This window comes from Priapulus caudatus, unplaced genomic scaffold (genome assembly GCF_000485595.1).
Source record: "Priapulus caudatus unplaced genomic scaffold, Priapulus_caudatus-5.0.1 Scaffold382, whole genome shotgun sequence".
Taxonomy (NCBI): domain Eukaryota; kingdom Metazoa; phylum Priapulida; class Priapulimorpha; order Priapulimorphida; family Priapulidae; genus Priapulus; species Priapulus caudatus.
Genome location: NW_014577443.1, coordinates 61,515 through 72,569, shown reverse-complemented (window position 1 = coordinate 72,569; position 11,055 = coordinate 61,515). Strand labels below are relative to the sequence as shown.

Here is an 11,055-nt window from a genome sequence, read left to right as displayed (position 1 = left end):
TTTCTTCTCCTACGACTACCTCGGACAGAGCACTCCTGCGTTCGCCTAGAAGTTGGAGCTCCCAGATGAAAGGACTTTCGAGAATCGCACGGCTTCCTGAAGGATGCGAATATGCTCTGCTTAATAATGAAAGGTAGAACAACAAGTGCTCTGAGATATAACGATGTTGCCTCTTTTGGCATTTCGCGCGACGTGATGACGTACTGTAAACGTTGAGAAGATAAACAAACGTAGAAAGATATTATCGGCCGGTGAGTAGTTTATAGTATATACTATGATCTACTTAAAGGGAGAGTAGCCTCTAGGATTTTACTGCATACAACTTGTACTTACGTATAACAAATCGTCTATACCCACATGTAGTTTGTCACGCAGATACTTAAATTACTTATTTAGCACAGTCCAACGCTACGAAATTTGAAACGGCGCCAATGGACAGGGCCCGGAGCGCGTGCTGCCACCCTGAAAAGTTGCGGTATTGCATTTTTATTTTGGGCAGGTAAATGAGCCGAAGGCTAATCAAAAAGTGCAATTATTTTATACCTAAAGTGCTATTTAACCGAACGCCTATTCATTTTAGGAACGATATATCTATACTACCATCAACTATACCAGAAACTCTATGTCGTTTTATCAGGATATCACAATCGCTGTTGCTTTTAAATGAATAAAGTAAGGAAATACCCCGGTCTGTAGGGCGCCTTGCTGGGAAAGTGGTTTTGCGGGCAAACTTCTCCAGATCGTGCGCTTTGAGTGGCGGGCCACCGTCCTTTTTGTAAGTCAAGACTGTAGTCGGTGTAGTTTTAGAAAACAATTTTTTGTGTACATATTTCTAATGGTGATTGAACCATGAAAGACTTTTTATGTAGCGCAATATAACCTAAAGTTGCTGAAAATAACCGCTAAATACCTAGAAGGGCTACTGTTCCTTTAAGATAGGATGTTTGTAATAAGTGCAGTTATGCCCGCATTCACGGAAGGTAGCATAATAACATTGAGATACATGTTAGGGTCTAGCGAAGTTATCCCCGATCGATATTTTATCCCTCTCTTATTATATATTCCTGTACTGCTTAATAATTACTTATATTATATATCACTTATTACTTCCATTATACCATGTCTTTATGTATTATCGATTTACTATTATATTTGTATATTATCAAGAGTCCATAATAGAACATTTTCTGTAAAAATAAATCATAAATGTTCTATTATGGACGCTTGATATTATTATATTAGTTTAGCGATCATATTATACTATATTATGAGCATATCTTTATAGGTTATACATGTGTCTTAAATTCCGCTGCGCCACGCTTTTATGCGTGATGATTTGCAGTTAAACAGAGAAGAAGGTCTTCGGTGTATTCAATCTTTACCAGCTTCGCCGCTCGCTGCGCAGTAACTTGAGTGTCAGCAACAATGCCGGCTATGACCTGACCCTGGCACACAACCTATATACAACAATGGTATCACTAATAATGATGATGATGATGATGATGATGATGATGATGATGATGATGATGATGATGATGATGATGATGAGGATGACGACGACGACGATAATGATGATGCTGCTGCTGCTGATGATGATGATGGTAACAATAACAACAACAACAACAACAACAACAATAATAATAATAATAATAGTAATAATAATAATGAAAATGATATGCAATTATAATTGTAATATATACAGGTAAATTATGTTAAAACACATATATATGCGCACAAACACACACATGCATACGTAAACAGTCGCAACACATTCCGGGACGTATTCTGGATGACTACCATTTGTTGCACAAACCTCTTCAAAGTGTGCGGAGAGGCGGTTGCGAAGAGCCACCACCAGATGCCACCACGTGTCGAACTTGGCATGGGCGATTGCCTCATGCTTCACGGAAGCAATCAGGAAGGGCTGTAACAGCAGCTTTAACCGCTTGTGATTCGCCAATATATCTGAAATCGCCATGGAGATGTGTTAACATCTTCGGAAGCGCAATTATCTAACACACTGACTTAACGAGCGATGACCAATGCTAATTAATGTACACTATAGTGCATTATGTACCCTCCTACACCACCCCGGCCCTAACCGCACACATACTGTGTACACTAATGTACACTATAGTGCATTATGTACCCTCCTACACCACCCCGGCCCACGCCGCACACATACTGTGTACGCTAATGTACACTATAGTGCATTATGTACCCTCCTACCCCACCCCGGCCCACGCCGCACACATACTGTGTACGCTAATGTACACTATAGTGCATTATGTACCCTCCTACACCACCCCAGCCCGCGCCGCACACACGCACTCAGATCGAGTCCGAAGTTGTCGATGAGTCTTGCCCAGGCGCGAAAGGAAGAGGTGCGGACGGCAGGCGCCTTGTGCTTGAAGCCGCTCTCGACGAGACGCAACATACTGCAAGAGAAAAGACAGGGAGTCACAACCGAGGAAACGATATAATAATAACACAACGAGTCTCACGCGTATAACGAGCAATCGACAGACGAGTTGCACAAGAATCGAAGAACAGCAACTCTGCGTAACACGAACTGAAACCGAACGACTACGAACGATCGACTAACAGTCGACGAACGATCGACGAGAAGTCAAGAAAACTTCGACGAACAGAGAACGCTCGTTAGCTCACCGCCGAACAAACGAGACGAGGCGCAACAACATGCTGCGAGAGAAAAAACTGGCGTCAACGTAGCGACACGTCGACCAGCGCGCACGCGAGAGACCGGCGAAAATGAACCGAGGAAAGGACTGTCACGCGTATAATGAACAGCTATCATCGTCGCTACGCGTCCAACAACACACTCGCGAGATGCGATCGGCAGAAACAAGCGAGGATAAGACTGTCACGCGTATAATGAACCGATAGAAGAGTCGTGCAAGAATCAACGAATGTACGGAGAACAGACAAACGGCGGAAACAACATAACATAAACCGAAGCTGAACAACAACGAACAATCGACGAGAAGTCGAGGGAAAATCAACGAACGGAGAATGATCGTTAGCTCACCGCCGAACAGACGATGGACGCGACAAAGAGCAGACGATGCTCCTCCACCCGTCGCCACGGCGACGCGAACCGTTTCGCACCCACCTGTTCACGACACTGGAGCCGTGGTGAATCTTCCTTCCGAGAATCTCCACCAGGAGTCGCCACGTCTTCAGCATGGCAAGTTCCGCTCCGTTGCTACTCGCATTGTTGAAGATCGACATCATCTCCGGACAAATCCTCTGCAAGGTGGAGCCACGAGTGAGGACGCGCGTGACAAGAGAACGTGCTCACAGCTGACGCTATTGAAGGCGGGCCGACACGCCGAATAAATTCTGTCAACACCCGCCTCGCATTCTAACGTAGGGTAAAATGTTTTTAACGTCAAGGGTCACCCGCACGTTGTTGCCATTTCTCGGAATGCTACGTGGTACAAACGTAATGGGATCTTGTAAAGATTGATCACGCACGCACGCAAGCACGCACACACCCACCAACACACCACACACATGTACGCACGCACGCACACACCCACCCACCAACACACCACACACATGCACGCACACACCCACCAACACACCACACACATGTACGCATGCACGCACACACCACACACGAATGCACACGCGCGTGCACACACACACACACACACACACACACACACACACACACAATTACAAACACGTATTATATAGTACGGATACTGGATTCCATCAGTGATTATACGTGTGGTGGATACTCACTCTTACATGGGTCTTTAGTAAGAGTCTATACCACGGCACTTACATTCTTCAGGTCTGGAACAATGATGTCAGCAACTTCATCCTGATGTTTCATCAGTAAGGGCAGGCCTATGCAGAGGGCGTTCTGTGCTCGCTCCCGCACCTTCGGGGCAGGATGGACAATGTGTGGCAGCACCAGTCGCAACCAGCGCTCCCAATGGGTTTCAGCACCGCCTGGTGCCTGCTCCAGCAACCTGTGTTATGAACAATTCTGTTCAGAATGTAATGTAATGATGCATTGTATATAATTACCTCCGCCAGGGGCTTGGCAGGGGTTATGTTTTCACCGGCGTGTGTTTGAGTGTTGGTTTGTGTGTTTGTGGGTTTGTTAACATGCACGTTTCAGTTAACTTGCCGCTAGGTGCGCTGGCTTACAAAGCCAGCAACCAACAGGTAAGGGGCAGACACGTCCTTCCCCCCCTGCCATCGCTCGCCGACTACTAATCCGATCCAATTACATCTAATTTAAGTTAATTTTAATTAATTTTCCACTTAATTAAATTAATTAATAAAAAATTTCACATTGAGAGAATTCAGCTGCCTTGGCGGAGGTCTGTGCTCTCCGAGTGCTCTAGTATTGTTATGCATTCGTGCAATAAATGTAATGTAATCGTGCCTTTTATTTCGTTCTCATTTTCTCTCCCATTCTCTTTGTGCGGCTCTCTCTCTCTCTCGCTCTCTCTCTCTCTCCCTCTCCCCGTCTCCCCCTCTCTCTCTCTCGTATTCCCTCACACATTTTCCTGCGTGCCGTTACAACACACTATACACGGAATGCCAGCAACAATTCACTACCTGATTATCACGTTCAGAGTCTCGTATTCGACGGAAGCTGACTGTGAGCCGTATCCAAGTGCCGTAGCTTCCACCGCCGACATCACCTCGTCAAACTGCCAAGCATAAGACACGAGCGTATTAAAACCTCTATCATCATCATCTATACATATTATTAGCGGGTAAATAATCTCAATACATTACGATTCGTTACTGATATTTTATCTTTCTCTCTTCTCTCTTCTCTATCTCATATCTCGTATCTCTCAGTCTCTATCTCTAATCTCTATTCTATCTCTAGTCTCTATCTACTATCTCTATCTCTATGCTCTCTCTCTAATTCTTCTTGTCCTACTCTATTTCTTCGTATCTCTATCTCTATCTCTATCTCTCTTCCTGGGGTGATCTCTCTGCTCTCTTCTTTATCTCTATCTGCTATTCTCTTATCTCTATCTCGAGTCTTCTATCTCTTACTCTATTCGTATTCTAATCTTCTAGGTGCGCTCTCGCTGGTCTCTCTCTCTCTCTCTCTCTCTCTCTCTCTCTCTCTCTCTCTCTCTCTCTCTCTCTCTCTCTCTCTCTCTCTCTCTCTCTCTCTCTCTCTGTCTCTCCGTCTCTCTCTCTCTCTCTCTCTCTATATATATATATATATATGCTAAAGAAATTCTGCGACACTTGCACATAAAATGGTACATCATCAGAAGATTCTACCCTCTCAATTAGACAAATAGAGCAACACACTAACATTGCTCCCCTTAGCCTACACACATCGTCTTCCCCGACACGCCACCCCACGCAGCTCTCTCTTGCTTACATGTGTCTCTATGACGTGTGTAGGGAGTGCTTGTCGGCTCACACACCACAGCCCGCGCACGGCTACCGTCTTGTCAATAGATGGCGCATGTAGCATCGCACAGACAGCCCTTAGCAGCTGCTCTCCTGCGCCCTCACTCGCTCCCAAGCTGCAATCAGAGATCAGGAATGACATCGTTCTTAGCACATATTTAAAAGCAATTTCATAAAATCAATTGTTTTACATTCCGAAAACAAGTGCCCCATGTTGTCAGCATTTGATATAAAACATTGTTTTTTTCATTTTCTTTCATTTTTCTTGTGGTAGTATTTGCATGTCACTTTGGGCTGCTTTGAAAATTGATTCATAAACCTTGTAAATAATGATCCGGACCATTTGGCATTTGTTTGTGAGTTGGTGAGAATGAAATGAGTTTGATTAGACAAAAAACGTGGTTATTTGACAAAGATGAATTCTGATTACTCTAAAATTAAAAACCTAGAAGTTCCCTCCAAATTTCACATTTATAAGTGATAGCTCAGCTACAACTCACTCTGGTTTTCCAGGCAGTACACTCGGTCCTTGCCAGATCAAGCCAAGCGCCTGAACAGAGAAAGCCAACCCCTCCCGGATGTCTCGGAGTAGAGATGGAACGACCTTGTTGATGTCATTGACACTGCTCACGTTGTGTGTCTTCAGTTCTCTGCAAGTGACGAACGTGGACGTATGAGCATTACATACGAGCTGCATACAAGTGTTAATATAAAAGACTTCATATCAATGTCATTTGACCCAAATTAGTAGGAATAATCTTTCAACAGCTCATCTTAAAGGATATATACCGATTATGAACAGATTAAAGTAAAAGCATGTGGTCCCCCATGATAAACTTACTCTATCAGGAGTGTGTATGCGAAGATTTTCTCCTCTGTGCTGCGTGTGACGTTGTCGTCTGCACACAGCACCTCCCGCCAGTCAGCACCGTGACCAGGCTGCGGTGCTGCCATCGCCAACATCCTCACAGCTTTCCGCTTTGCTCAACACTAGCCGCGTCTAGGTCTTACTTCAAAGTGAAACGATAAGAATTCATTATAGCTAGTGCCTAGTAGTGCTACTGCTACTGTGCTAGTGTTATTACATGGTGGTACAATGTAGAAAGTATCATATGACATATTAGTATAGTCAGGGTGGTATAGGAAAAAATCGGTTTTTAAAGCCGGGGTCCCAAACTAGAATTGGGTATGTTGCCTTAACTCAGTTGGCAACTGGATGGCTGTTAAACTACCAATGCAGACACACAAAAATCAAAACCCAAACACTGTTCAATAGGCCTACTATTACTAGCTAACAAAGGGACCGCATAGTCATACATATTTACACGATTTGAGAACCTCAACAGTATCACAGACAGGCAGTACTCAGTACTACAGTAACAGCTAGAGTAGGAAGAAAGACAGGTACTGTGGCAGTGTCACTTACTAAATTTCAGTACAGTCCTAAGTATTTATTTGATCGCCAGCACAGACTGAAAAAGTGAAAATACCATTGCATTATAGGCATTTAATACCAGTGTTACCACATTCATGCACTCAACGAATCGTGTCAACGAAGAGTAGCTTGATTGTTGCACACGGGATTGCTTGAATACATAGTTGACATTTTAAAACGCATAGATTAAAAATGTACAACGACCAAAAACTTACGAAAACAACGTAGCGAGCTTTCTACATTCCTACATGTAAAATTGCCAACCTCAGCTATGTTGATTTCGCGGGAAATTTCTAGGGCAAGTTCTTCAGCGCCCTCTATCGGCCAACATTAAAAGTTGTTTATTGAGAGCAGCCCACTATTTAATTCTCGATAGGATCCTATATACTTGAAGAATTCGTGTCGAACATTTCAGCCAAAAATACAAAAATAAATTTTTCACATATATACATAATTTTAGTTGATACCCTGAGTAATAAATTGATTAAGTCTATCCAGCATTAGTGAAGCACAAATTGCAGAAAAGTATGTATGCAAAACACCTCCCTGAAAATGTTTGGCTTAAGCGGTGACGGCACGATGATACGTCCTAACCACATTTAATGCATATTCATAACAAAATATAATTCCTCAGGTGAGATATTGAGCATGCGCTAACACACAATAACGTAGCCAGATTGTGTACTGACTGGTAGGGCCTATATGCAACGGGGACCTTACATGCAAGGTCTTCGTTCTATTTCTTAATTGAGGTTTACGGATGGTATGTTATCTTATAAATCTATGCTAGGATACCTGCTCTTCATTTTAAATGCAAAATTTTTGCAAAATATCATTCTTCTCATGAGATATTGTGCATGCGCGAGCACCGTTTCAGGCGATCAGAACGGACCGAAGCAAACTGCATAATATAGCTTGCTGAGTGAGAGAGGGGTGGGAGACTGAGGACAGGCGGCCGGGAAAATAGCTGAGGGCGGTAGAAGATTAAGGAGTCTAAGCGAGGGGCAGAAAAGGCAGTGGGAAAACGGGAGGGGATGAAGAAAGAGTTTTGCACCCTGCAGGCTAGGGCACCTCTCCTAATTATAAAGACAGGTCTACATACTAAAATTTATTTCAGAAATCTATGCTGAGATACCCCTTAACCATATTAAATGCATATTCATCAGAAAATATAACTCCTCTGGTGAGATATTGAGCATGCGCTAACAGACTAACATAGCCAGATTGTGTACTGACTTGTAGGGCCTGTATGCAGCGGGACCTTACATGCAAGGTCTTTGTTCTATTTCTTAAGTGAGGTCTGCGGATGGTATGTTATCATATAAATCTATACTAGGATACCTGCTCCTCATTTTAAATGTATAATTTTTGCAAAATATTCTTCTTCTCATGAGATATTGCGCATGCTCGAGCACCGTTTCAAGCGCTCAGAACGGACCGAAGCAAACTGCATAATATAGCTTGCTGAGTGAGAGAGGGGTGGGGGACCGAGGACAGACGTACGGCAGGGAAGATAGCTGAGGGCGGTAGACGAAGAAGGAATCAATCTATCCGAGGGGCAGGAAAGGCGGTGGGAAAACGGGAGGGGATCCAGCAAGAGTTGTGCACCCTGCAAGCTAGGGCGCTCTCCTAATTATAAACACAGGTCTACATATAAAAATTTATTTCAGAAATCTATGCTGAGATACCCCCTAACCATATTAAATAAATATTCATCAGAAAATATAACTCCTCTGGTGAGATATTGCGCATGCGTTATCACACTAACGTAGCCAGATTGTGTACTGACTGGCATATGCAGCGGACACCATACATGCAAGCAGGCGCGTAGCCAGGATTTTATTTTTTTTGGGGGGGCGGCAATGTATGAGCACGTGAAGTGTGCGAATCAGGGGCCGGATTCATCAACGTTGCGTAAAGTGTATTGCGTACACCAAGTTTCTACGAAGTACGTACGCAAAGCTCGTAGGTGTGATTCATCAACGCAGCGTATAGCACCTGCGTACGCAAATGTTGATGAATTCCAGTGTAAATCCACTACGCCATCGTGGCTGCTGTCTGTTGACGGGCGTGCCTAGCATAAACCAATCACACTGTGCGACACATACCGATAGGAACCAAACTGACGCCTCTCTTGTATTTAAACCATATGGCTCGTCTAGCTCTGTCTACATGAGTGCTGGGGGATGTGATAGTGTCCACATTTTCGTTTGTAGGATTGCGTTCAACACTCATGAAAGCAGCGACACGTACACGTGCGTGCGTGCGTGTGTACGTACACGTGCGTGCGTGCGTACGTGCGTGGCGTGTTAACGTACACGTGCGTGCGTGCTGCATGTGGCACGTGCGTGCGTGTGTGTGCACCGTACACGTACGTATGCCGTGTGCACGTACAGCATGCGTGCGTGCGTGCGTTGTGTAACGTACATGGCGTGCTTGTTTACGTTGTGGCACGTACAACGTGCGTGCGTGTGGCACGTAACAGTGCGGTGCGTACGTGTGCACGTACAACGGCTAACTACCAACTTTCGCTTATAACTGAAAAACAATGCCAAAGCTATGACAAAAGAAGCGTCAAAGGCGCCACTGTCTGTGTAGTATGGTAATTATTTGTTTATTTCTACTTGAGTAGAATTTTTATGTTTTCTCAATAAAATAATGTATGCTGCGGTATGCCTGAAAACACCTGCGGAAATTTTCGAGTGTTTACGGCACCTCGTCAGCTCGTGGTAAAGTTACGCAAAGGTTTTACGTAAGATTTTTAGCTTGATGAATCAGCAGCAGCATAAAACAGGCTCGCTTGTCGTAGCGGCCGAAAAAATCGGTATCGCAAAATTTATACTAAATAACTGTGTGATGAATCGCAACTAAGCAAGCGTCCGATTGCGTAACACCAAGAAATTTTACGACGCAAAAATATTTATGCCGTAAGCAAGCTGATGAATCTACCCCCGGGGCGTATAATCGTAGCCCCGAGGGAATGGGGGGGGATGATCGGCGAATAGCCAGTCACATTACTAGCACGATCGTAAAAGCCCAACAATAATTTACGCACACGCGCAGGCGATCGCGCAACGGGCACGAAACATAACATAGACACGACACAGCACACCACACCACCACAACACAGCGCCGCCACACATGCACAAACACAGCGTACATTACATTATAGCAATGCATGACATACATGCAAGCACATGACCAAATTGAACAACGCGTACGTTTTTGGGCTACCTGCGCGGATCAGTTGGGGCAATCTTTTCGCGGTGATTGGGCTAGCCGTGCCAGTTGCGGATCTGGGTGGTTGTTTAACGTTTGGGTGCCGTAAGCATGGCAAGTGCTAGGGGGGTCTGGGGCATGCCCCCCAGAAATTTTGACCATTTAAGCCATTTTCCTAGCAATCTAGAGGCATACTGTGGGCCATATTCATCGATTGTCTGATGACAGCATTAGTATGCTCCTTTTTCTTTCTACGTCCTCGTTACTTTTCATGCTTCTCATCTCTCTCGTCTTTTTGGCCGGCGTTTTGGGGGGGGGCGCCAGCCGCCCCCCTGGCTACGCGCCTGCATGCAAGGTCTTCGTCCTATTTCGTAAGTGAGGTCTACGGATGGTATGTTATCATATAAATCTATATGATATATCGTCCTGCTCCTTATTTTAATTGTATAATTTTTGCAAACTATTATTTTTCTCATGAGATATTGCGCATGCGCGAGCACCGTTTCAGGCGCTCAGAACGGACTGAAGCAAACTGCATAATATAGCCGCTAAGTGAGAGAGGGATGTGAGACTGAGGACAAGCGGCAGGCAAAATAGCTGAGGGCGGTAGAAGATTAAAGAGTCTAAGCGAGGGGCAAGATAGGCAGTGGGAAAACGAAAGAGGATAAAGTAAGAGTTTTGCATCCTGCAGGCTAGGGCGCTCTCCTAATTATAAACACAGATCTACATATAAAAATTTATTTCAGAAATCTATACTGAGATACCCCCTGACCATATTAAATACATATTCATCAGAATATATAAGTCCTGTAGTGAGATATTGCGCATGCGCTAACACACTAACGTAGCCAGTTTGTGTACTCATTGGCATACGCAGCGGACACCTTACATGCAAGGTATTCGTACTATTTCTTAAGTGAGGTCTACGGATGGTATGTTATGATATAAAGCTATGCTGGGATACCTGCTCCTCA

The 11,055-nt window shown here is 44.3% G+C and overlaps 1 protein-coding gene across 1 annotated transcript in view; it reads right to left on the bottom strand.

Annotated features, from left to right (window-relative positions):
* Positions 1-7,153, bottom strand: part of LOC106809759 (telomere-associated protein RIF1-like) — a 27,249-nt gene extending 20,096 nt beyond the window's left edge. Inside the window, exons 1-10 of the mRNA XM_014812960.1 lie at positions 7,078-7,153; positions 6,854-6,899; positions 6,269-6,437; positions 5,928-6,077; positions 5,396-5,543; positions 4,603-4,697; positions 3,815-4,004; positions 3,134-3,270; positions 2,332-2,438; positions 1,814-1,965 (exon numbers count right to left, since the gene is read on the bottom strand). Coding sequence (XP_014668446.1) covers positions 1,814-1,965; positions 2,332-2,438; positions 3,134-3,270; positions 3,815-4,004; positions 4,603-4,697; positions 5,396-5,543; positions 5,928-6,077; positions 6,269-6,390 — 1,101 coding nt within the window. The 5' untranslated portion in view covers positions 6,391-6,437; positions 6,854-6,899; positions 7,078-7,153. The remainder of the gene's footprint in view (positions 1-1,813; positions 1,966-2,331; positions 2,439-3,133; positions 3,271-3,814; positions 4,005-4,602; positions 4,698-5,395; positions 5,544-5,927; positions 6,078-6,268; positions 6,438-6,853; positions 6,900-7,077) is intronic.
* Between the last annotated feature and the right edge of the window lie 3,902 nt (positions 7,154-11,055).